Source organism: Elgaria multicarinata, chromosome 10, assembly GCF_023053635.1.
Source record: "Elgaria multicarinata webbii isolate HBS135686 ecotype San Diego chromosome 10, rElgMul1.1.pri, whole genome shotgun sequence".
NCBI classification, from domain to species: Eukaryota; Metazoa; Chordata; class Lepidosauria; order Squamata; family Anguidae; genus Elgaria; species Elgaria multicarinata.
The window spans coordinates 25,453,837-25,480,819 of record NC_086180.1 but is presented as its reverse complement, the minus strand read 5'-3'; the positions used below and the strand labels follow the sequence as shown (position 1 = coordinate 25,480,819).

The 26,983-nt window shown below is 44.8% G+C and overlaps 1 protein-coding gene across 1 annotated transcript; it reads left to right on the top strand.

Moving 5' to 3' along the window:
* The first annotated feature begins 39 nt into the window (after positions 1-39).
* LOC134405179 (alcohol dehydrogenase 1A) lies at positions 40-26,723 on the top strand. The gene is made up of 9 exons (XM_063136391.1): positions 40-194; positions 4,410-4,511; positions 11,228-11,366; positions 14,106-14,193; positions 17,612-17,831; positions 19,154-19,417; positions 20,439-20,574; positions 25,295-25,433; positions 26,424-26,723. Exons 1-9 carry the CDS (start codon positions 177-179, stop codon positions 26,446-26,448), a joined length of 1,131 nt encoding a protein of 376 aa, XP_062992461.1. The 5' UTR covers positions 40-176; the 3' UTR covers positions 26,449-26,723.
* The last annotated feature ends 260 nt before the right edge of the window (positions 26,724-26,983 follow it).

Here is a 26,983-nt window from a genome sequence, read left to right as displayed (position 1 = left end):
TGGGCTTGGTTAAAAAAGCACAAGGTTCTATATGTGGAGTTTTACGTTGCAGGAGAGACAAAAAGCAATCTGTTCAACACCCGCTGAATAGCAGGGAGTTTGTTCAGACTACTGATTTTCTGAAGCAAGAAAGCAGAGAGCAGGAGAGACTCGGCAAAACTGACAAAAGGAGCACAATGAGTACCGTAGGCAAAGTAAGTAGGAACATTTATGTTGATTCTCGCTGATATTCATAGTACAACATTAATACTGAATTGCTATATATTGAAGAAACGGTTCTTAATTTTATTGTATGAATTTTTGATATTTTTATCATTTTAAATTGTAATTGTAAATTTGTTTTATGAATAGACATTTATCACAGAGAGAGAGAGAGAGAGAGAGAGAGTTACAGAAATTGTTCTAATAGTGCTGGAACAATAAACTTTACAGTGAAATCCTACAGATGTCCACTCCAAAGTAAGTCCCATTGAGGACAGTGATACTTACTCCAAGGTGGATGGATATAGGATTGTAACTTCACTGAGTCAGAGCTCAGCACGAAAACTTATAAAATGCAGAACATGATGGTTGGAGGAGCAATATTCATGGACTACATTGCGCAAACCAGGAAGAAACCATCAATTTGGGAAGGAATGAGTAAGTACAGGATCACAAGAAATTGTGTGAGGAAAAGGACAGGGTTTAAACTTCATTTTGGTCTAGTCAGGAGCCTTCTCCAACTTAGTGCCCTTCAATTGTGTTGGACTACAACTCCTATTATTCCCAGCCAGCATGGTGGTTGAGGAAGATGGCTCCAGTAGCATCCTGAGAACCAATGAGTTCTATCAAGATCTTGCCAGTTAACATGTGCGATGTGTTCCATCCAGCATGAAATCCCACTGATTTCACATGGTTAACTCATTTCGTTGAAAGCAATTCGATGTAGCAATGCTTTAATTTCACTGGACTGCTGATACACGTTTGAAGTGTGAACTTCCAGTGAAGTGCAACTGTCAAATACCTCTCACTCTTCATGATCATACAGGTCCAGGGAGTGAGGAAATAGGCTTAGTTTCTCTATCTCCTATTTTTAATCTCGAGACATAAGTACACCAAGGAAAGTATTGCATTCTTTTAAAAGCCATGTATCAAAACAATCCATGATATTGATATTTCTCTCTCCCCCCGCCCCCAAATCCTCCAAGCGACTCAGGGAGGTATACATGGGTCTATCCTGCCCCCCCCCCACACACACACACACTTCTTACTTGCTACAACCCTGTGTGTAGTGTTATGCAAAATCATACATGGACCCCTTTTGGGAGTGAAAGTATTCCTGAGGTTTGAGTGGAAGAAATTTACCAAGCAAAATAAGCAGAGTTGCCAGAATGAAACAGCTGAAAAACTGGGGTGGGGTGGGGTGTACGCACAAAGTTGACTGGGGAATGTGAACAACAAGATGCAGTTGATCAGTAGAGTTTGGAAGAGAGAGAAAGCAGTAACGAAACTTCCCAGATAAGCATTTGTGCCAGAGACAAAGGTCATGTGATTGCATCAGGTAAAGTGGTGGTCAAGACCTCTGAAGGAAAGGTGATGTCCTTTAGCATCAAGAAGAGGGATTTCCAAAAATATATAATTAATGTACAAACAGGAAACATAGTCAGCAGACATATTCTTCCACCTTGTGCAAAGACTTGAGAAAAAGTGTATTCCAAATACCCCCCCCCCAAATTAGCAGGCCCTCATCTTGATGGCGGCGCTGTGGTGCTGCGAGGTGCCTGGCTCCCGCACTTGTGTTCCTTCCCGCCATGTGCACAGGAAGGAACGTAAGTGCGAACTTTCCCCTAGGCACTGAAGGGAAAAGGAACAAGGGGGCAGGAATGAGGCAGCCAGGAGGATGAGGAGAGGGATGCCGGGGCCCTGAACCACCTCTCCTCCGTCTGACTGCTCGCTCCTTCCCCCCTTTTTAATTATCTGTATCTGCACAGCTGTGCAGATACAGATAATAACAATAAAAAGGGGGAAGAACGGGTCCTGTTCCTCTCTTCCCCTCCATTTTTTTTAAATTTTCCAAGAGGCACAGGGATCTCCTGAGCTCCTTAGGTCTGCCCCCTTTCCTGACCAGCCCATGGTGACCAATCAGGGGGCGCCATGGGCTGTGACAAGCCTCCGCTGCCAAAAAAAGTCAGGGTAAGTGTCCAACATTTTTTCAGCGGAGTTTCTGGGGTTTGCCCCTGGATGGCTTCGCAATGGCAGCTGTGTCATGTAGATGACCTGCTGCTACTGTGAAGCCACTCAGGGGCAAACCCTTCATGTAGACGTGCCCCAGAACTCCGAAGAAGACTCAACTCACTCAGTGTGAAAAATGAGAATGGATTGGACCAAATTGCATCTGATCTAAATAAATGGTGTTCTAGAAATTGCATTTGGGTTTTGAGTCTCAGTCTGCACCTCACCCCGTAATCCCAACTATTTGTAACTGAAGGAAAGACTGAGGGAGAGTGAGATCTAAATGACATGCTAGCTCAAAATACGTAGCGTGCAGATGATCCTAAGCTTTTATTTTACCTCCATATGAGCATGTGGTGCCCCAATCTGGATCAGGACAACTACACATGGGATGGGGAGGTAGTGATGGCCACCAAATTGGATGGCTTTAAAAGCGGGGGTAGATAAATTCCTGGAGGACATGGCTATTGATGGCTACTAGTCTTGATGGCTATGTGCTTCCTCCAGTAGTACGGGCAGTAAGCCTATGTAACAACAGTTGCTGGGGGAAATGGGTGGGAGGGTGCTGGTGCCATCATGCCCTTCTTATTGGTTCCTGTTGAGCAGCTGGTTGACCACAGTGCTGGACTACATGGACCCTGGTCTGATCCCGCATGGCTCGTCTTATGTTCTTAAACCTCCCCACGCAGCCATGTAGGCGGTTTACAACACTGAATTGTTGTGAACTGGCCAGAAAGCTCTGGCTCTTTGGCGGTATATAAATGAAATAAATGATTTTGCTTCCTAAATCCCACCCTCACCCCCACAGTGGTTCGGGGTGGACAACTTGGGACACTTCAGAGAGATGGATTACCTCATTATATCCAAAGGGAGCTCCGGCCAATTACTGGCCCTCCAACTGCAATATCTGAAATGTCCGGAAAGTGTGACGTTTCCTGGCATATGTGGTAGTGGATGGGTCAAGGCCAGCCCTACCATTAGACAAAGTTTGTCATATAGATAGAGGTGTGTGTGTGTGTGTGTGTGTGTGTGTGTGTGTGTGTGTGTGTGTAATGCACTACAATCGTTTTAGCCGGACTTGCAAGTAAAACTGCAAAAAAATAAAAGAGGAACTAGGCTCCCCAAAAACATGGAAGAGCCTATCTTGCCAACATGGACCTCAAAAGGGGGGGGGGGGTTGCAAAGCTTCTCTCCTTGGTGACCTGGGACAATTCTCTCTCTTCCCACTCTCAACTCAACATTTGCACACAAAAACAATCTTGGAAGCAGCTAAACAGGATTGCAAACAATGGTCTCATGAGCCCAGAAGAATTTCTCCTTCTCCTTCTCCTTCTCTCCTCTCTCTCTCTCTCTCTCTCACACACACACACAGACACCTTGCTTCAAAAGGATGCTATTCTATAGTGAATATTTCCTTCCACTATTCTTCCAGCTCTGAGCTCTTCACCATGTCTCCTGGCCCTTTCCCATCTCTTTTCAATTAACTTGGACAATTATGTTGTTTGTCAGATTTTTCTAATCCATATTTTTTCCACGGGGCTGTTTTTGGGATTTCTACAATGTTTTGCTAATATGTTTTGCAGCATTTAAAAGATTAATAAGCAGTGTGCATTTATATAATTAGTTTAAGGGAAAAAGTTCAAGCAACTTTACTGTAGGCCCAAATGGTATATTGGAATTAAACGAGTCATTCTTCTGATGTCTTGTCTAAACTTAGCCCAGAAAGTCTGCCCAGCGGCAAGGCACGTTCGCCACATGTGTAAATAACTCACTGCAAACAAATTACGATTTCTCAGCTTGCTCAGTCATTGTTGTTGTTGTTTTAATCATTTTTTATTGTGAGTTTCAACCAAACCAAACAAACAAAAGAACAACAGGATGATGATGATGATTTTTTAAAATACCTATATAGCGACATACTTTAAAGATCTATGTTTCAATTATTACAGCATTCTAAAATAATAATAATAAAAGAATTGATTATACATAAGCTGCAATAAAAGCAGACAAAATATCCCTATACAGGTCTATTTGCAAGTGGCGCTGGTATGGCACTCTTTCAAATATTGCTAGTGCTGGTAGGTCTTCGCATTGCCTTATAGGAGGTGAGCACTTACCCTTCCAGTGTGGTAGTAAACCTTGCTCAGTTGTGGCAGACCATAGCAAAGGTGATTTGATCCTTTTCTGTTGTTTTACAGGTCATCAAATGCAAAGCAGCCATTGCTTGGGAGCTTAAGAAACCCTTGAGCATTGAGCAAATTGAAGTAGCCCCTCCAAAGGCTCATGAAGTGCGCATTAAGGTAAACAAAAAAGATAATTTAGATCAATCCTGAAGCAACTTCAGCTTCATTCATGCAGCGTTGTTCTTTCTCCCCCCCCCCCTTCATTTTTTGAGAAAGATTTATTCAAAGTATTTAGATATATATTAGATTATTGCAGAGTGGAGAAATATAGGGTTGATGAAATCAAATTAAGGGTGCAATCCTACGGCCTGCAGACACTGTCTCAGGGGCTATTGGATACTGGGGATTCCCCCCTCCAAGGTCGGAGACAGAGTCCCGACCTCGGAAGGGGGGAGTTGGATATCTGCCCCCTCTCCTGCCCCCTTGCAGCCAGCATGGAAAGAACCATGCCAGCTGGCCTCCCACAATGGGAGAATGTCCTCAGAGAGGGTGAAAAGGGGGTGTTCCAGGGAGCGGGGAGGGAAGGAGACTGTAGAGGCCAGGATACAAGTTATCCTGAGCTTATTCCAGCCTCCTTCTCTCCCATTCCAAAATTCCGCCACTCATCTAGCAAAATATGCAGGGTGGCAGGATGGGAAGTCAAAGATCATCTCTGCCACTCCTCCCACCTGGACTTGAACATTCCTAAAGCTTTCACTCTGGCCAGGTTCAATGTTCTACCTTCAGCCCTTTTGGATGGAAGGTTTGGAAATATACCCTACCAAGAACGGGTATGCCCCTGTGAGATGGGTAAAGTGGAACCAGTAAGCCATGTTCTGCTGTATCGCTCCGTTGCACCAAACGTTTATAAACCCAATCTTGCAACAATCCCCTGGGAGATCAGATGAATACTACCTAAAACATCTTCTATCGGATCAGAATCCTCAGGTTACTCTAAAAGTGGCCATTTTTTGTGCGGCTGCCATAAGCCAACAGAAATTGATGTTGAAGAGTTTTATTGCTGAACAATGACATTTTAGATTCAGGCTGAGACTACTGTGTTGTTATTCATGTATTTTATGTATGCATTTTATTAGGGTTTTTTAATACTATTACTGATGTTTTCTGCTGTACTAGTCCATGACTGAAATAAATAAAACTGAAAGGTTACTCCTCCCACCCTACATTGGATGATCAGAAGCCTCTGAATTCAGGGGGCTCTGATCATCAAGTGCGTTATCAATAGGATTGTGCCCCAAGATAGGCCATCCTTTACACTAGGGATGCAGCCTGCAACAGAACTCCACACCTCCCTTCCTGTTTGATGCTCTGATGATGCTTTTTGATAGACTCTGAGCTTAACCAAGGTACAGAGGGATCTATTGCTCAGAGCCATTCCCTTTTGCTTCCCAGTGTTTAGTAAATTGCAATACTTCAGCTTCTAAAGAGTACTGTATGGGCTCCATCACACCTGCCATTTTAAATCCAGGTTTCATCCGTGGTTTACCCCTCCATTTCCTTAGCGAATCGAGCAGGGCACTTTCCCATCTGTGCGTTGTTGTGCTCTTTCAGTTCATGTATCTTTTCACCTGGAGCGCTACTATGCCAGTGAAATCTCCTTCCCGCCCCTTGGAATGGTTTACAGGGGAGGAGGAGTGAAGTTTGTTTTGCTCCTTTCAAAGGGTGGGCAGATGAACCATCATTTTAACTCATTTGTTTTGTAAAGGTGGTCAGGTTCCCTCTTTTGCTCCAAGGTAACCAAAATGCTTACTTCTGAGTAAGTTTGAAAGATAAACAGATCAAAATTGGAACAATGCTAGCTCTTAAAGAGGGTTTTAGCCACCCCAAGTTTGATTCAGTTCAGTTCAACCCTTGATTTTAAGGATTTTTTTTAATGGAGTTAACGAAAATGCTTACATCTGTGTAAATTTTAAAAGATAAAGAGACCAAAATTGGCACAGTGATAGCTCTTAAGTAGAGCTTTCAGCTTGCCGAGTTTGAATGAGATCGGTTCATCCCTTGATTTTTTAGGATTTTTTAAATCCCCCCCCCTTTAAATGCTTTTCTGGAAGTTCACAAGTATGAAGAATCGCTTTTCCTTTCCACTGATCATGCAAAGCTGTGCCTTTGCAAGTTTATAAAATAGAGATCTGCTGGTTCCCTTACTCAAGAGTAAATCCCATTGATTTCAACTGCATTTACATCTGTCATACTAAAATCCCATGCATGCTTACCTTTGAGTAAACCCCATTGAACAGAGACAGGCTTAATAAGGAAAGGAAAAGCAATCCTTCGTACTTGTGAACTTCCAGGAAAAGGATTTAAAGGGAGGAAATTAAAAAAAAATCCTTTAAAAATCAAGGGATGGTCCAATCCCATTCAAACTTGGCATGCTGAAAACTCTACTTAAGAGCCATTACTGTGCCAATTTTGATCTCTTTATCTTTAAACATGAGGGAGCTGCAGGCAAGGAGGGTGCATTTTCCACTTTTCTTTTAAAATGTACTCCTGGTCATGCCTGCTCAGGAGTAAGAACATAGAGTTAAATGGGACCATTCTCCCTCCCCCTTCATGGTTTAGTGGAGAATCATACTGCTCTCCTCTTTTGTTAGCAAGACTGCCCCTAGACACACACGCCCCCAACAAAGAAAAGGATAGTCCATAGAACGCAACCATAGAAATACACAGGAGGGAGGAGAGCATTTATTTCGCATTGAGGGAAAATAATCCAGACTTTCTGCGCTCCAAAAAGAAATGAAACATGGAGGGTAAGAGCCAAAATGAGTGCAGGATGCGGGCAACGTCATGTGGGTACCAGGCTGCACACCAGGCATGGGGAGCGTGCGATAAATCACTGGTCTGATGGAGCCTTTAATCATACAAGCTAAATAATTTTAACAACACCCTTTAGGTACACAACGGCAGGTCTTCCCATTTTATTCAGCAGTAAGTTTGCAGCAGAAGTCTTCATAATCCTTCTGTAAATATTTTTCTTCAAGAGCCTCATGTCACAATCCCGAAATGTGCTCAAATGATGTGTGCAGGGGCACTTCCATGAGGCCCCAGTGCGACCCCAAAGCGATCGTGTAACTTGCCTGTAAAAGAGACGAGGAAGAGGCGTCCTTGCCGCCGCCGCCGCCACCCACCTCCTTCCTCGACGGCCGGGACGGAGAGCTCGGCGGAAGAAGGCGGGGTGGAGAGCGGAAGAAGCTCTCCACCCCGCCTTCTTATTTATTTTATTTATTTATTTATCATATTTATACCCCGCTCCTCAGCCAAAAAAGGCTCTCAGAGCGGCTTACACTTAGCAAAAAAGACAGTCCCTGCCCTCAGGCTTACAGTCTAATAAAGACATGACACACAAGGAACAGGAGTTCAGGAGGGAGGGAGGGGGGGAGGAGAGAGAGAGAGCCCAACAGGAGCAGACCATGATGTTTCTTCTGCCTGCTCCTGTCCCCTCGGTCTTTCTTCTTCCCCACAGGGCCAAGATGACAGTTTGCCTTGTGGGGGTGGGGGAAGAGTCCAACAGGAGCAGGCCATGATGTTTCTTCTGCCTGCTCCTGTCCCCTCGGTCTTTCTTCTTCCCCACAGGGCCAAGATGACAGTTTGCCCTGTGGGGGCGGGGGAAGAGTCCAACAGGAGCAGGCCATGATGTTTCTTCTGCCTGCTCCTGTCCCCTCGGTCTTTCTTCTTCCTCACAGGGCCAAGATGACAGTTTGCCTTGTGGGGGTGGGGGAAGAGTCCAACAGGAGCAGGCCATGATGTTTCTTCTGCCTGCTCCTGTCCCCTTGGTCTTTCTTCTTCCCCACAGGGCCAAGATGACAGTTTGCCTTGTGGGGGTGGGGGAAGAGTCCAACAGGAGCAGGCCATGATGTTTCTTCTGCCTGCTCCTGTCCCCTCGGTCTTTCTTCTTCCCCACAGGGCCAAGATGACAGTTTGCCCTGTGGGGGCGGGGGAAGAGTCCAACAGGAGCAGGCCATGATGTTTCTTCTGCCTGCTCCTGTCCCCTCGGTCTTTCTTCTTCTCCACAGGGCCAAGATGACAGTTTGCCCTGTGGGGGGGGGGAAGAGTCCAACAGGAGCAGGCCATGATGTTTCTTCAACTTGCTCCTGTCCCCTCGGTCTTTCTTCTTCCTCACAGGGCCAAGATGACAGTTTGCCTTGTGGGGGTGGGGGAAGAGTCCAACAGGAGCAGGCCATGATGTTTCTTCTGCCTGCTCCTGTCCCCTCGGTCTTTCTTCTTCATCACAGGGCCAAGATGACAGTTTGCCTTGTGGGGGTGGGGGAAGAGTCCAACAGGAGCAGGCCGTGATGTTTCTTCTGCCTGCTCCTGTCCCCTCGGTCTTTCTTCTTCCTCACAGGGCCAAGATGACAGTTTGCCTTGTGGGGGTGGGGGAAGAGTCCAACAGGAGCAGGCCATGATGTTTCTTCTGCCTGCTCCTGTCCCCTCGGTCTTTCTTCTTCCTCACAGGGCCAAGATGACAGTTTGCCTTGTGGGGGTGGGGGAAGAGTCCAACAGGAGCAGGCCATGATGTTTCTTCTGCCTGCTCCTGTCCCCTCGGTCTTTCTTCTTCCTCACAGGGCCAAGATGACAGTTTGCCTTGTGGGGGTGGGGGAAGAGTCCAACAGGAGCAGGCCATGATGTTTCTTCTGCCTGCTCCTGTCCCCTCGGTCTTTCTTCTTCCTCACAGGGCCAAGATGACAGTTTGCCTTGTGGGGGTGGGGGAAGAGTCCAACAGGAGCAGGCCATGATGTTTCTTCTGCCTGCTCCTGTCCCCTCGGTCTTTCTTCTTCCCCACAGGGCCAAGATGACAGTTTGCCTTGTGGGGGTGGGGGAAGAGTCCAACAGGAGCAGGCCATGATGTTTCTTCTGCCTGCTCCTGTCCCCTCGGTCTTTCTTCTTCCTCACAGGGCCAAGATGACAGTTTGCCCTGTGGGGGTGGGGGAAGAGTCCAACAGGAGCAGGCCGTGATGTTTCTTCTGCCTGCTCCTGTCCCCTCGGTCTTTCTTCTTCCTCACAGGGCCAAGATGACAGTTTGCCTTGTGGGGGTGGGGGAAGAGTCCAACAGGAGCAGGCCATGATGTTTCTTCTGCCTGCTCCTGTCCCCTCGGTCTTTCTTCTTCCTCACAGGGCCAAGATGACAGTTTGCCTTGTGGGGGTGGGGGAAGAGTCCAACAGGAGCAGGCCATGATGTTTCTTCTGCCTGCTCCTGTCCCCTCGGTCTTTCTTCTTCCCCACAGGGCCAAGATGACAGTTTGCCTTGTGGGGGTGGGGGAAGAGTCCAACAGGAGCAGGCCATGATGTTTCTTCTGCCTGCTCCTGTCCCCTCGGTCTTTCTTCTTCCTCACAGGGCCAAGATGACAGTTTGCCTTGTGGGGGTGGGGGAAGAGTCCAACAGGAGCAGGCCATGATGTTTCTTCTGCCTGCTCCTGTCCCCTTGTTCTTTCTTCTGCCGAGCTCTCCGAGCTGGCCGTTGAGGAGGGAGGTGGGTGGCGCCGGCAGCGCCGGCAAGGATGCCTCTTCCTCATCTCTTTTACAGGCAAGTTACACTATCATTTTCGGGGTGCACTGGGGGCGCATGGAAGCGCCCTGAGTACGACGTGTGGAAGTGCCCCTGAATGAAGCAGCTCAGCTATTCTCAAGGGTTGTCACTTTTCAGCATGTAACCCCTTTCCTGAGGGAACTGCACTGGCTGCTTATTTGCTACCAACGTTCTCTGGTTGGATTTTTGGGGTATAAAGCCCTAAACAGCTTGGGACCAGGATATTTGAGAGATCACCTTCTTCACTAGCCTGCCTGCTCAATGAGGTCATCGGATAAAGCACTCCTGGTGGTTCTGCATGGACCCAAGTAGAGCTTTAAAGGTGCAATCCGATGCATGTTGAGACAGAAAAAAAGCCCCACAACTCTGTCTGAAGTGGCACCTTAATGTACTGGCCCTTCTCTTGAATTCCCTGCCAATTGATGTCAGGCAGGGGCAAATGTTATTTTGCTTTTGGAGTCTGCTGAATACATTTTTATTTAAACAAGCTATTGTATAAGTGGGATTTTAAACAGCTTTATTCTTTTGTATTTTGATTTCTGTTTACTGTTCAACACCCAGGTTTTTGGTTTGGGTTTTGGGTTTTTTTTAGATACAGAACAGTTTATAAATTCAGGAATAAAGGAAGGTGAGAGAGAGAGAGAGAGAGAATGAAGGAATGGTTTAATTCAGGGGTTAAAAAAAATCTTTGAAGACACACACTTTTTATCCACCTATGTTTCTCTACAGACTTCCAGAGAGCTCATCATAGGAAGGTGCTTTAGGAGGCAAACCTATGCACATGTTTTTCTGTCTAAACAGCATAAGTTTGCACCCTTACACTGAATCAGACAATTGGTCCATCTGTCTACACCAAAGGTATTCATGATTCTTGGACCACTAGTGGTCCGAAAGCTCCATTCAAGTACCACACATACATGGTTTTAGAACATTTCCATTTTAGAATCAAAGAATCATAGAATAGCAGAGTTGGAAGGGGCTTACAAGGCCATCGAGTCCAACCCCCTGCTCAATGCAGGAATCCACCCTAAAGCATCCCTGGAATCCACCAGGAATCCACCCTAAAGGAATCCACCCTAAAGCATCCCTGACAGATGCTTGTCCAGCTGCCTCTTGAAGGCCTCTAGTGTGAGAGAGCCCACAACCTCCCTAGGTAACTGAGTATTAGGTATTTAGGTTGAGTATGTGTATTTTCAACTTGTGTATTTTCAACTTGTGTATTTTGTGTATTTTCAACTTGTGTTGTATGAAGCAGGCCTAAAACACAAAGCTATCCCTTCCTATTCTGAAGCACAATTTCACTTCTGCACAGATTTTGGCCACAGGGATCTGTCGCTCGGATGACCATGTGATCAGCGGTGCCTTTGCTATGCCTCTCCCAATAGTTCTGGGCCACGAAGCAGCTGGTGTTGTGGAGAGTGTTGGAGAGGGAGTGACCTGTGTGAAACCAGGTGTGTCAAAGGATGGGAGGGGGCTTTCACAAGAGACATGGAGGGCTACGTTGCCTATTGACATGCGTACATTAGCAGAAGTGGCTATTTGTGGGAAATAAATGCAACATCATGCATCACAGTAAAAAAAAAATTCCTATGCGTGCAAATAGAGCTGAAGTGGAGAACATCTATCAGGCAAATTCAAGTAGCAAAATGGGGTGGAGCCAAAATACAAAAAAGAACCCAATATATTTTCAATTAAAGCCTTTTTCTGCCAGTAAATAAGCCTTAGGAGCAGCGTTTCAACCTTTTAGAATGGGGAAAAACTGCACAAAAGCCAGGAAGCCACCAAACAACTGTGTTCGGAGGAAAGGGGTGAGGCCAAGAGGGGAACCTCAGAAGGCCAGATTCAGCCCCCGGGCCTGAGGTTCCCCACCACTGAAATAGAGGATCATCTTCGCACCCCAATCCCAGATGACCATGTGATGGACCTCCGGGTTTGGTTTGGTTTTTTAAAAAATAAAGCATAATTTTAATGTGGTTTTTTGATGGCTCTGAACTCTTGTCTAGTGCTGGATTTTCAAAAGGTGGTGAATGGTTATCTCCTGACAACAAACTTTCTATCTCCCTTTATTTGTGCTGAAGATATAACACGAATTGGCTTTCATTGGCACTACTGATAATATAACATTAAAGAAAAAGAGTGAGTTTTTCTTCATTTAGGATTTAGACAGAAAGATGTTCTACAAAACCCAGCATTCCCCAGCCAGCAAACTGGACTGAAGGACCTAACTCTGAAAAAAATCATTTTAAATCCAGTGGGTTCTCCCCCCCCCCATTTTTTAATTTGCAATTATAACAGAAACAAAAAAGAGAGTAGAAAACAACATTAAAAAAGCATATTCATAATAACCATTCACATCACTATTACTAAAAAGAAAAGAAAAAGAAAGAAAAAAAGGTTCAACATTTCTATTTCAAATATATACAATAATGCCAGCAATCCATATATCCAAATAAGCATTCAGATGAAATTGATGGCTGTAGGATATATGATCAATTGTAGCAACAGCAACAAGATCTTCAGAACATTGAATGATAGGTCATAGAATCATAGAGTTGGAAGTGGCCATTTAAGCCAATGAGTCCAGCCCCCAGCTCAGTGCAGGAATCAAGTTTAAAGCATACCTGACAGATTACTGTCCAGTCTACTGTCCAGTGCACCACCTCTCGAGAAAATTGGTTCCATTGGTGTTTATTGTTCCAGGTTGAACATATGAGTCTCTTTACAACTATAAGGGCTCTCAAAGTTCACTTTTGCTCTCTACTTGTAAATCCCAACATCAGAGGAATATAATTTAAAAGTGCATGAATATCTTCAATTCTCAGTTTTTTCAATAGAATGTCTATAAGCAATGACTTCCAACCAGAAAGTCGCGACTACATACCCACATCATATGCTCAACATAAGAGCTATGCTGTATCAGACCAAGAGTCCATTTAGTCCAGCACTCCGTTCACACCAGAGTTCACACCAGTGCTGTCAACCAGGGGCCCACAAGCAGGACACGGTGCAATTGCACCCTCTCTCCCATGTTCCCCAGCAACTAGTGTCTACAGGCTTATTGCCTCTGATATTGGAGGTTGCACTTAGCCATCAGGACAAATAGCCATTGATAGCCTTCTCCAGGAATTTACCAAGCCAACCCCCTTTTAAAACTATCCAAACTGGTGTCCATCACCACATCTTGTGGTAGTGAATTCCAGAGTTTAACTATGTGCTGTGTAAAGAAGTACTTCCTTTTATCTGTCCTGAATCTCCCACCAATCAGCTTTATGGGATGATCCTGGGTTCTAGTATTATGGGAGAGGGAGAAAAAGTGTTATGCCTCTTAGATCAAGGAATGCAAAAAGGAAGTTAGTTGGAGATCAAAAACCAATTGAATTGCAAACATGGGGCTCTACAGTTCTTAGAGGTTCCTGGCTATCTAGGAACCTTTATTTCTGGCTAATAATAATAGACACGGTCATCTTTTTGATGCCAGGTAAAGACCACCCTCTGCTCCCAGGCATTTAATAGTATATGATGTGCCATCTATGTCTGCTGTTTTAGAACAGGTCTATTTAAAAAAATGTTTTTAGCCATTTACATTGTTTTAATTTTTCTATTTGAAAAATATTAGACTATTTTTATTATGTTGTATTTTATATTTTTACAAATTGTTGTAAACCACCCAGAAAGCTTTGGCTATGGGGCAAAATAGAAATGAAATTATTATTGTTGTTATTATTATTATTATTATTATTATTTATTATTCTAGCTGTCTTAAAATAGGTGTACTTTTCATCCATCTCCTAATCAACTTTCATCTCCAGCTATCTGTCCTACAGGGTACCTAAGTCATAGCTTTAAATAATGCATAAAATTCTGGTTAGGCCAAAAGCAAAGTAAAATTTGAAGGCTGTGATCCTATGCGTACTCATTTTGGATGAAGTCCCATTGGCCTCAATGTAACTTACTTTGAGTAGGCATGGGGTTCGTGATTCATACCAGGATTTAGTATCCATAGCAACATGTAGTCAACTACAAATATTTCTAGGTGTCTTACTTAGAAATATTTATGCTTGAATGCATCCTGTTAAGGATCCAGAGCCCGACTGAAGGCAGAACGGCTTAGGAGTGTTTTGCTTCATTTGTATAGTTCGTCTGTGTCGTCAAATGGCTGATTATAACTCTTTATTTATTTTTTATCCTAGGAGACAAAGTAATCCCACTCTTTGTTCCGCAATGTGGAAAATGCACCGCTTGCCAAAGTACCAAAGGCAACCTGTGCACTGAAAATGAGTGAGTTCCATAATGTTTTTTTCTTTCCAAACACAATATTTCATTTGATCATTGAATGGTTATTATTTAAACGAAAGGAAAAGGCGTGAGCGAGGCAAACTGAACATGGCAAAGGGAGAATGTGGGAATATACTAGAGTGACTAGATACAGAAGAGGGCAGGGCTCCAGCAGCTTTAACTGTTGTGATGAAGAGGGCATTTCACCAGGTGCTGCATGCATACAAATGACACCTGCTGAAATTCCCCTTTCTATGCAACTGTTCAAGATACAGGAGCCCTGTCCTCCTTTCCATATGGTCACACTATAAAAACCCATGCTCTTGGGTTGCAAACTTACACAATTACCCCCATTAAACATAGTGGGATTTACTTCCAAGTAAATCCTCACCAGCTGTTCTCCCCCATCACCAACAAGCACAGCAGCATCAGACAGAGACCTCAGGATTGCTTTACTATGCCTGGCTCAGGTGAGGAGGCAGGGAGAGCTACCGATAGGTGGCTCCTCATTTTATTTCAGACAACTTACTTCTGAGTAAATATGTCTAAGATTACACAGTAAATTGGGTCTAACCCTGTATGTGTTTCTCCACCTGCGCCCCCAATTTTGTATCCCAACAGAATTTCCCATACCATTTCAACTATCTATTCCCAGCCCACAGGTCTCTATAGCCATGTCCACAGCTGCCCTAGGACATTTTGTAGCCTGAAGCAGAGCAGCCAATGGCACCATCAAATATCAATCACCATCCCAGTCAAAGCCAGTCAAGTTGTTTGGGCCCCTGAGGCAGAAAATCCTACAAGCCCCTCTCCCCTTTCCTGGCAGTGAAAAATACAATGTTAATAAATAAAATCATAATAAATTACTGCTTTTTCATGATGTTCCAAATCAGCTGGTAGTGGCAGCTGCATCAGGCTGTAAAATGTGTGTGTGTGTGTGTGTTTAAAGGACCCTGCCTCCATCTTTACAGTGCCACTTTGGCACCATGAGGTGCCTTCCTCCTGCACTTGTGTTCCTTCCTGGCATCTGCATGGGAAGGAATGCAAGTGCAAACTTTCCTGCTCTTTAAAAGTAAAAAAAAACAGGGAGGAGGGGAGGAATGGGGCTATTCCTCTCTACTTTTTTGTTTTATTGTCTGTAGCTGCGTAGCTGTGCAGATACAGATAATAAAAATAAAAAACGGGTTGGGGGAAGGAATGAAGCAGCCAGAGGAGGACACGAGGAGAGGGGGCAGAGACTCGGGGCGAACCACCTCTCCTCCCTCTAGCTGCCCATTCCTCCCCCCTTCTTTTTATTTTTATTATCTGTATCTGCGAAGCTGCTCAGATACAGATAATAAAAACTTTTAAAAAGGGGAAGGAATGGCCCCGTTCTTCTCCTCCCTCCCGTTTTGTTTTATTTTATTACTTTTACCGGTGCGAGGCTGCCCATGGCGACCAATCAGGGGGCGCCATGGGCTCTGCTGCCAAAAAAGTCAGGTTAAGTGCCTCCTGTCTCCTAAGGACACACCTATTTGCAAAAAGGGATATATGAACAGTGAAGAGGAGGGCTTTGATTTCAGAAAAAAAAAATCTTAGGCAGAGAGATGGGAAGCAAACGTGGGCAAAAATCCAGCTAGTCCAGGGGGATCAGATGCAACAGAGATCCTTAGGTATCCTGTATCTTTATTACAGCAAGTGCCATTTTTCTCCACTTACATAAAAAGCAACATATTTCAAAACAACTTTCTGTACTATGGATTCCTGACTATGAAAGCATATTCCGTCACAGTGAGTGCTTAAGGTGCCACAAGGCATTGTGGCTTTTGAACGCAAGAGCAAGGCCGGTGCCAGACTATTTTGTGCCCTAGGCAGGTGAGCTGCTTTCACCCACCCACCGCCACCCCAGCGTACCTGGGCACAGGGTGCCATCTCGCCCGCCCAGCCAAAGCGAAGCCAGAACGCTGGGGTGAGGGGGCGGCTTCGGAACACCGCGCCCAGTCGGGAGCCGCTCTGGGAGAGCGACTTCTGGGCACACCGTTCCGAAGCTGCCCGCCCACCCACCCCAGCGTTCTCGCTTCGCTTCAGCTGGGCACACACCCAGCCAAAGCAAAGCCAGGACGCTGGGGTGGGTGGGCGTGGCTTCACTTCGGCTGGGTGGGTGCCCAGCCGAAGCGAAGCCAGGACGCTGGGGTGGGGTGGGTCGGCGGGTGGGCGGTTTCAGAACTGTGCACCCAGCCAGAAGCCACTCTGGGAGAGCGGCTTCCGGGTTCAGCGCCCCCCTTACCTTGGCGCTCTAGGCGGCCGCCTGAGTGGCCTCTATGGTAGCACCGGCCCTGCGCAAGTGATCAAGAAGCCCCTATCCTCCTTCCACATCTGTATTCATCTTTCTCTAATCCAGGACAAACCCCTAATGCCAAGGAGGAGCAGATGCACTCCAGAAAGGCGATTGTGTGTCCAAGGAGTTCTAGACACATTCAAGCAAGTTAGCACTCCTACATTACCATGCCCCAAATTCAGACATTGCTGCTTATTCAAACCCCTTTTGCACCATGTCCTGCTTGTTCATCCCTGGCCGATGGCTGGTTGGCCACTGTGTGAACAGAATGCTGGACTAGCTGGACCCTTGGTCTGATCCAGCAGGGCCCTTCTTATGTTCTTACGTTCTTAAGCAACCCCACTTCTGTTTTCACCCAGCTGGGAAAATGCAACAAATGAGGAAGACCTCCAGCACTCCACTTCACGTATGAGCAGCCAATGCACCTGCTCTTCCTTTCATCAGGGCCTTGCTGCCTACAGTGGCCCAGAGCCCTAGTGCAATTGCCCAGTAGCAATTAGCTGAGCAGGTCTCTGTGGAGTCAGGCACACTCTGAGAAAGCTGGGTGACAATGGTGCTGCTAGGCAATTTTGAACTCTGGACTAAAATAATGAACAGACTCTGGAAGGAAAGCAGACTGTCTTCTTTATAGTTAAAAGGCTACACTAACTATTCGCCTGCTGAGGAAAGGAGTCCTATAAAATCTCCTAGTAACTGCAAAACTACTGAGTTCAGAAGGAGGAAACTGGCTTCTATTAAGGCAGATTATGGCAATTTGTGCAGCTCTAAAGATCCAGGGCACTGCTGGGAAGATCCAGGGCCTATGACCAGGTAGACTTTTCTATAACGACACCCATGCTCCCAAGTAAGTGTATATATAGACTTGTAGCCTTAAAGGACTTTTTACTTCAGGACCACAGCAGGGGAGGAATTGGTTAAATTTACCTAAATGGGTTGGACTCGATGGCCTTGTAGGCCCCTTCCAACTCTGCTATTCTATGATTCTATGATTCCTTACCAATGTAAAGAAGCATTTAATCTCACATTCAGTTTGTCCCTGAGTCTTAGCAAGATCCCATTTTATAAAATCTTATTTCCCCATCTTTGTGTGTCTTTTTTCAACAGCCTTAGTAGCGGCCATGGCTTGATGCCTGATGGCACCAGCAGGTTCACTTGCAGGGGGAAGAGCCTGCATCATTTCATTAGCACCAGCACCTTCACTGAATATACTGTGGTGCACGAGACCTCAGTGGTCAAAATTGATGCTGCTGCCCCTTTGGAAAAAGTGTGTCTGATTGGCTGCGGGTTTTCTACTGGCTATGGAGCAGCTGTTCGAACAGCCCAGGTAAGTTCCAGAGGAGGTGTTTCAATAATATACCCATTTCTTTGGTTCAGTTATAATTTATTATCCATCAAGACCCAGAGAGGCATGGGCTGGATCTACACTACTGCTTATAACGGTTTATAATGGTTATGACAACTGTTCAGGCCCAGGACACATTACATATACCATTTTCATAACGTTTTTAAAGTGTTATATCCTGCTTGGTGTAGATCGGGCCATGGTTGGTGGGTTCTTGAGACGGGGCCTTTTCAGTAGCAGCACCCCAACTGTAGAACTCCCTCCTGAGGCAGGTGAGATTGGCTCCTTCTTTATTCAGCTTTAGATGGGTAGTAAAGCCTGTTTTGTCCAGCTTAAGATGCTCTATAATCTTTCGTTTCTCTTAAATTTTAATGCTGCTCTCAATTTTGTTTGTTTGTGTGGTTTTGGGTTTTCTCCTTGCATTTTAGGGTTTTATGAGAAGTCTTAATGATATTTTTATTGTACATTTCTCCAGGCATCAAGTAGCTGGAGGGTGTAGTTTTAGAGCTCAATCCTATGCATGCTTAGATGGGAAAAATGTCCTACAACTCCCAGTATTCCCCAGCCAGTGATGCTGTTGAAACATGCATGGCTGGCTGGCTGGAAGGGGCACGCTGAGAGTTGTAGAACTTTACTCTGTCGGAACATGCATAAGATTGCACCCTTAATCATCATCATCTGTGTTTTAGTGGGCAACAGATCTGTCTGCTTGTTCTGCCATTTACTTGCCTTTTGCATCTAGAACAGCCTTCCTCAACCTGGGGCGCTCCAGATGTGTTGGACTGCATCTCCCAGAATGCCCCAGCCAACTGGCTGGGGCATTCTGGGAGTTGTAGTCCAACACATCTGGAGCGCCCCAGGTTGAGGAAGGCTGATCTAGAAGCATTTGTCCTGTTCCATGCCTCAGTGCTCCCTGGTCCACCATAAAAATCCTATATAAAAATTCCATAGTACTTAAAAGATAACTCTTAGCTCCAGATTCCACTTTCGTACCATATGCTAGAAAGTTCATGTCTCAGAGGCTACCCCTCTTTCAATGCCTCTTATTTCTGAAATTCTTATCTGGTGATTCTACTGCAAGGGTCAGAAAACCAGGTGACTCAGCAGAGCAGATTGAAAACATCACCTTACCCACCTATTGCCTCCCCACATTTTTTAAAGGAGGTTTAGTACATTTTTCACCCACTGCAGACAAATTGTCTACTGCATAAAAATAAAAAGAGAGTCAACCTTGCTGTTCCTGCACTAAACCATACTGGGTTCAATGAACCATGCACCATGTTTCAATCTTGTGGTTTTTCTAGGTGGAACCTGGCTCTACCTGTGCCGTCTTCGGCTTGGGAGGAGTCGGCCTCTCCGCTGTCATGGGCTGTAAAGCAGCTGGAGCATCTCGAATCATCGGTGTCGACATCAACAAGGATAAATTTCCCAAGGCTAGAGAGCTGGGAGCCACGGAGTGCGTCAACCCTCTGGATTTCAAGAAACCCATCAACGAAGTGCTCTTTGACCTGACGGATGGGGAAGGCGTAGACTATTCATTTGAAGTGATTGGCCGCACAGATACCATGGTACGTGGCTTTGGAAATTGTCGCTACCAAATAGTGCAGATAAGGCAGAAATAAAATAGCCAAACTAGGTCAGGATCAATAATTCAGCCACTTGGGATGATGTGAACTATGGTTTAATACTGGAGGGCACTAGGCTGGAGAAGGCTGACATAGGGCCTGTTCAGACAATACGCTAAGCCATGGTTAGGCCACTAACCCTTTCGGAGCAAGTGGTTAGTGAGGAAGTTTAAACCATGGTTATGTAGCCACCATGGTTAGGAATGGTTCACACGACATGCTAAGCCCTAATGTTTAGCTCAAAACACTTAACCATCATGGTTTAGAGTATTGTCTGAGTATGAGGTGCTCCTCCACCCAGAGAGGATGACTACATGAAATAGTGAACTTAAGCCTGCTGTTTGGTAATATATATCAAAGGATAGGAACCAGTGGAGATTGGTGGCTCCTATTTCAGTGGGGGAGTGAATCCGCTCTTGGCTTTCATTCAGAACCAGTCAAAACCATTGTTTGGACTGGGCTCAGTACTTTGGATAGCTCCTTTAGAGTTCTGACCGATACCCAGAGCAGTTGTCCTCTCAGTGGCGCCACCAGCCCCCACTGAGAGGCACTACTTCCCCTGTGGCCACAATGGGCCCAGCAAGGCATACACAGGAGTTGCTGATATCATCTGCCTGTTGAGTTCTGCAGGATTCAAGAAAGAGAGGAGAAGACAGTGAACACTTTGGTGTTCAGATGGTTTTTTGGATGTTGTAACTGTTGCCCCATTTTACTGGATTGTCAACTGCCTTGAGAACACTTTTTGTTGGAAGCTCGCATATAAGTATTGTAAATCAACCTCCCCTCAACCTGGTACCCTCCAGATGTTTTGGACTACAGCCCCACGTGATCCCTAATTATTAGCCACAGTGGCTGAAGGGAGTTGTAGTTCAAAACATCTGGAGGGCACCAATTTGGGGAAAGAAGGCTGTTGTGTGTAAATAAAACAATCCATCAAGGGTATGTCTTTTTGTTTTTACCTCAGTCTGCTGCCCTGGCCTCCTGCCACCACAACTTTGGAACCAGTGTGATTGTGGGAGTGCCTCCTTCAGCATCGCAGATCTCTTTCGACCCAATGTTGCTTTTCACAGGCCGTACCTGGAAAGGATCTGTGTTCGGAGGTACCGTTGTGGACTTGACACGTCTTCACCCCAGATATGCAATTTAATTTAGCTTATTTGCCTGTCTTGAAAAGTGATCATTTAGGACATGGAGATGATTTTCAGTGTATATTTGGAGATAATCACAACATTTCAGGCAGAAATGTTTAAACCATATGCGTAGCTGAAATTCAGAGGAAAAGCACACACAATTTGATCCCAATAATAGTCCTACTTAGAGTAGACCCATTGAGACAAACGGAACTTAAGTGAGAGTAACATTGGCTACAAGCCATTGTCAGCTACCAAAGATAGAGCTCAACCAACACAATCCATTAGGGGGGCAAGACCTCTGGCCCAGGGGCCAAATCCAGCCCTCCTGGGGTCCTGAGATGGCCACTCCCACTTCCCATCCATCCCACCACCGATAGTTTGGTAGTTTCCCCAGCTTTTGTACAGTCATCCCCCACCCCATTCTAAAATACTGAGATGCTTCTTCTAAGGCATACTACAAAAATATCCTGGTATCGTGGTCCAGCCTGCCTATTTTGCCTGTGGCCCCACCCACCACTGAAATGCACCCCCCAAGAGCTTCTCCAAACTGGAATTCAGCTCTCAGGCTGAAAGGTTCAACACCCCTTCTAGACATGATAGTGCCATGCTCACTCTCCATTTAATGGTAATGCCAGCTCTGTATTAAGGTCCTTGGGGTCAAAGAGGAGGGTGGGGAGAGAAGCACCAAATTACTGAAGCCAGTCACAGGGAAGGCCCCAAAGCAAATCATAGTCTAAAACAGGGGTGGGCAACTTGAGGATCCAGTGTGGTCTAGCGGTACAGTGTTGGACTGGGACGTGGGAGATCTGGGTTCTACTCCCCGCTCAGCCCTGAAGCTCACTGGGTGACTTCAGGCCAGTCACAGACTTTCAGACCAACCTATCTCACAGGGTGGTTGTTAAGATAAAATGGAGAGGAGGAGGATTGTGTACACCACCTTGGGTTCCTTAAAGAGGAAAAAAGTGGAATATAAATGTAATAATAACAACAATCCCGCAGATCATCCAAAAGGGATACATTAAACCACCCTCTTCCATAGTCTCCATAATTGCAAGCCCACCAGTAAATGCACGCATATTGTATTTGTATGTCTTTGCCTCTAGTTGAAGCACTGGGGACAAGCAAGCATATAGACTTATAACTCAGGGTAAGGAACTACACCTTCCTTCCCAACCCCTTCCTGGCTTTAAAATACAGAAATGTCAAATTCTCCCCTTTTTCAGCACTGGCCTTTCAGCTGGGAACCTTTCATAGCTTACATTCAGTGGTGGTTGCCTATTCCTAAGGAAGCAGCTATTCAGACCAAGTACTGGGTGGGGGGCTCTTCAGTTGACTCAGAGAAAGATGATAACCCCAGGCTTCCTCTGGCTGCCAACTGGGAATTTCCAGGTCTCCTAGCCAAGGAAGCCCTGGGGGGTGGTAGCAGGTGAGGCACTCCTCCAGTATCTGCCTTGGCACAGAGAGAGGGGGGCAGTTGGAGGGGGTCTGTCTGTCTGTCTGTCTGTCTGCCTGCCTGCCTGCCTGCCTGCCTGCCTTCTTGCAAGCACCTCTCACCCGCTGTCTTTTTTTTTATTATTAAATTTTTATTCATTTTCAACACTATATAAACATAGATAAACATTACCAAAATATAACTGAAACAAAACACAATAAGAAAAAAAAAACATCAAATATCTGCTGCATACATATTGAATGATTGTTGAGTACAAATATCAAAAACTATTACATATAACTTATCATACTACAACATCTTCGTTCTTAACATAAAAGTGCACCCCCCACCTCGGGATCATTCTTGAGTCCAAAATCTAATCGTTTCTTCTGCTGGTGGTTTCCCACTTCCCTTAGTAAACACAAACACTAGGAACTGTTTCCAAATTCCTTCGAACTCATTTATTTTAGTTACGCCTTTTCTCCACTTAATATTACATGTCAGTTTATCATTAATGGCTATGTCCCATACTTCTTTGTACCATTCCTCAATAGAATATTCCCCTTGGACCTTCCAGTTCCTAGCTACCATCAGTCGTGCTGCAACCAACAAATTCGATATCAACTCTATAGTTCCTTTTCCACACTTTATATCTTCAAATAGTGACAGCAATGCTATTTTTGGTGTTTGTTCTATTTTCATTCCCACTATTTCTTCAATTTCTGAGAACACCATCTTCCATAATCTTTGTACATATTTGCATTGCCACCACATATGTAAATACGTTCCTTTTTCCCCACAACCTCTCCAACAATTTGCTGAATGTTGATCACTTATCTTATTCAATCTAACCGGGGTTAGGTACCACCTCCATAGGATTTTAAAATAATTCTCCTTTATTCTTACTGATAAACTTCTCAACACTCTTTGTTTCCATAGTCCCTCCCAGCTCTGTCGCCCTATTTGTATCTTCAAATCTGATTCCCAAACCATTTTCTCTGTATTCTCTCTAAACTCCTTCTCTAACAATATTTTATATATTTCACTCATTAATCCTTTTGAAACTATACTCCCTCCTTTCCCTTCCTCCTTACTTACTACTAATTCTTCAAACCTCGTCATCTTTCTGCACATTCTATTATCTTTAATCCACTTTTTATTCCATTGCTCTAATTGACCATATTCTAGCCAAGATAGCTTCTTCTCCTTTAACAAATTTTCCATATCCTCTCTTGTTTTAATATCTCTTACCCAATCCTTTAATCTTATTTTATTTTTCTCTTTTAATATTTTACATAATCTACCCTTTAGATCCTCTGGGAAATTCTTTAACATTATTATCGGTGCTAAGGGAGAGTTGCTCGGAAGCAGCTTCCCTTTAAATTTACTCCAAATTTCCCATTGAGTCCTCAGGAGTGGATTATCTATACTTCCAACCCACTTTCTTCCTCCGTCTTTAAAAAAAACATTCTCCAAATTCATCTCTACCTTATTTATGGTTTTTTCTTCCATCCAATATAAATCTCCTACTCCCTTAATTGCTTCTACAACATGTAGAAGCAATTAAGGGAGTAGGAGATTTATATTGGATGGAAGAAAAAACCATAAATAAGGTAGAGATGAATTTGGAGAATGTTTTTTTTAAAGACGGAGGAAGAAAGTGGGTTGGAAGTATAGATAATCCACTCCTGAGGACTCAATGGGAAATTTGGAGTAAATTTAAAGGGAAGCTGCTTCCGAGCAACTCTCCCTTAGCACCGATAATAATGTTAAAGAATTTCCCAGAGGATCTAAAGGGTAGATTATCACCCGCTGTCTGCCCTGCTTCTTCTCTTCCCACCACCCTACTTTTCCTGTTCCTTCGCAGAGCTTTATAGCAGCATCTTGATGAGGCCCAGCTGTTGCTGCTGAGGCTTCACTCTCCCACAGTTGGGCTGTGCTATCCTTATCAGCTCAAAGCATTCCCAGGCAGGGCTCTCCCTTAACTTTGTATTCAGCCCCTGCTGCCTCTCTGCCTGGGTATTTGCAGCAAGAGAAGGAGATTGACTCAGCCCAGTAAGTCCTGGCGGACTGTTACATAATACTCATGTCCGTCTTCTGGCTTCCTTCATTTCTGCACAGCGTCCTTCATTTTCTCTGGGCGCAGAAAAGAATACTGCTACAATGAAGATACTGAAGGGTTTGTAACACCATGGCTCTCAGGCAGTACTTCGCTTTCCTAGTCATTTCCAGGGTGGGGATGGAATAGGGGACTTGTCCAGACTTCAGAAGAAACTCACTCAAGTTGTTGACCCCTGGTCTAAATCACTCATGCACCCTCATACTTGATAACTGGAATGTCCTGGTTGTGCCTGCAGTGGAACTGTCAGCCTTGGAAATGTGTACATCCTGCCCATTCCTTCTCCTGTGTTCATTTCCCATCTCTTTCCTTAAGCCATGGTTTGGACTTACATGCTAACCATGGTTGGCACTGGCCAAATATCCACCCATCGAGAGTTTGCACTTTGACCCTGTTCAGACAGCACACTAAGTCACACTAGTTAAGCATTTTGAGCTTAATATTGTGGCTTTATGTGTCATGTGAACCATGACTTAGCGTGTCATGTGAATCACTCCTAGCCATGGTGGCTACATAACCACAGTTTAAACATGCTTACTAGCCATTTGTTGCAAACAAGTTAGGAGCCTGACCATGGCTTATCGTGTTGTCTCGACAGGCACATCCTGGTTAAGACTGGAACTCTATTTAGCATGAGTCATGGCTAGCATTCAGTGCAGATGAAATTCCTAATCATGGTTAAAATAAACGGGGGAACGTATGGAGAGATTCACACTGAAGAAATCAGGAAAAAAGGGGAGAATATGCCCCTTTCTGGATCCTGATTGGTGAACCACCTTCAGAATGTGGGACCTCTATTGAAAAATGAAATGAGTTGCACCAGCTGTTCCAGACTGTCATATTGGAGAAGGTGGGGTACAGAGTATCTTCACCCCCAACCCAGTTCCATTTTATGACCATCTCCACTTCACATTGAGAAGGAAAAGCCAATGATGTGCAATATCGCATCAGCCCTTCGCGTTCTATAGACCACAGAAATAGTTTTCTATATATCATCAAGTGGCCTGGAATGGACTCTGGTTTGCACTAATTAAACCTCCTGGGAAATCAAATGCCTCATTATCCTTTCACAGACTTTACTGCCCTTATTTCAGTGGTGTATCCTGACTGATCTTTCTCTGTCTGCCGGTTTTCAGGATGGAAGAGCAAAGACTCTGTCCCTAAACTGGTTTCGGATTTCATGGGAAAGAAATTCGTGTTGGATCCGTTAATAACTCATACATTACCTTTTGAAAAAATCAATGAAGGATTTGAACTGCTCCGGACAGGAAAGAGGTGCTGCTTATTTTTATTTTTAGCTGTATTAGCCATACTTTTAAATCATGCTGGCTCTGGAGCGCAGTTGTGAGGCTACCACCGGGCTTGTAATCAGGCCTGTCCGAATTGATGCTTCCATGTGTTTGGGTGATGTGCTTGGGGAAGGGACTGTTCAGCAGTGGAACACGTACTTTGCATGCAGAGCTTCCAGGTTCCATATCTGATATCTCCAGTTAAAAAAGGGCTGGGCACAGGGGGTGGGAACAACCTCTCCTACAACCTTGAGGAGCAGGCACCAATTCAAGATGGCCTGGATGAACAAATAGTCTGACCTGGTATTGTTTGTTTAATCTGTATCCTGCCTTTCCGTGAAAAAAAAATAGTGCTCACGGCAACTGACAATAAAATAAAAGTAACAAAGTTATAATTAAAATGAATCCAATAAAACATATCAATGACAGCACCCCACCAGATTAAAGATGAAGCTAGCTTGGCCTTCCTTAGCAAGGAGTTCTATTGCTTAGGAGCAGCCACTGAGAAGGCCCTCTCTCATGTTCCCAGCAAATACGCCTCTGATTGTGGCAGGATAAAAAGAAGGGCCTCTTGTGAGGATATTAAAACCCAGGCAGGCTTGTAAAGGCGAAGACGGTCTTTCAAATAAGGCAGAGTTCTGCGCTCATGTGACTAACCTGCTGTCCACAATGGTGGTGGATCAAATATAACATTGTCGTCACAGAGGTCACGCATAAACTACCCATATGGAGGTGAATCTGATTGAGCAAATAGTGCCTTAGTGCATGCCTTGGGGCTGCCCCTCACATTCCAGAGAGGATTGCATGTGGGCCACCATCACGTGCATGAGAGAACTATCCATTCTTCTCATCGGAGGCTTCCCTCTCCCAAGCATAGTTTGGATAATGACTGGAGACAGTCAAGTGCTAACTATTCTGTTTGACTACATGGAACAAGTCTTATCAAGCTAACACGTCTGCCGTTCATTTGTTTCAGCATCCGCACCGTCTTGACATTTTAAGGTCTTGGGGTGACAGAAGAAGAATGCAAGAATGATCATCAGTAGATAAAGCTCCTTCTCTACAACTTTTATAATCAACAGTGTGTTCTGGGGTTTTTGGCTGAAGGAATTAAATCATAAGCACACTGATTCTTGTAAATGTAACTATTAATCAAACTCTACAAAAGAAAAAGAACCAACGCTTGGAAGTAAAGGCAGGTTGCCATTTCTGAAACCTCCATTGCTGTTGACTGTAAGCACTTTGGCTTCTGCATATTAAAATGAGATTTCTCAAGGCACTGACTCAGTGGGTGAGAACTTGTGGAATGTTTGTGAACATTCAGAAGCTTTAAAAACTGTTAGCACACAAGGACTCTAGACAGATTTAAGCTCTATGATGTTGGTACAAAGGGGCAACAGAGAAGCGAGCAGGCAGGACATTGGAGTGCTTATCAACTGTCGTACTATGTTTGTGAATGTTGTGTATGTCTGGTGGTGTTACATGAATGGCAGTGTGAGTTGTGTGTTTATGTGAGCAGTGTGAATGGGAGTGAAT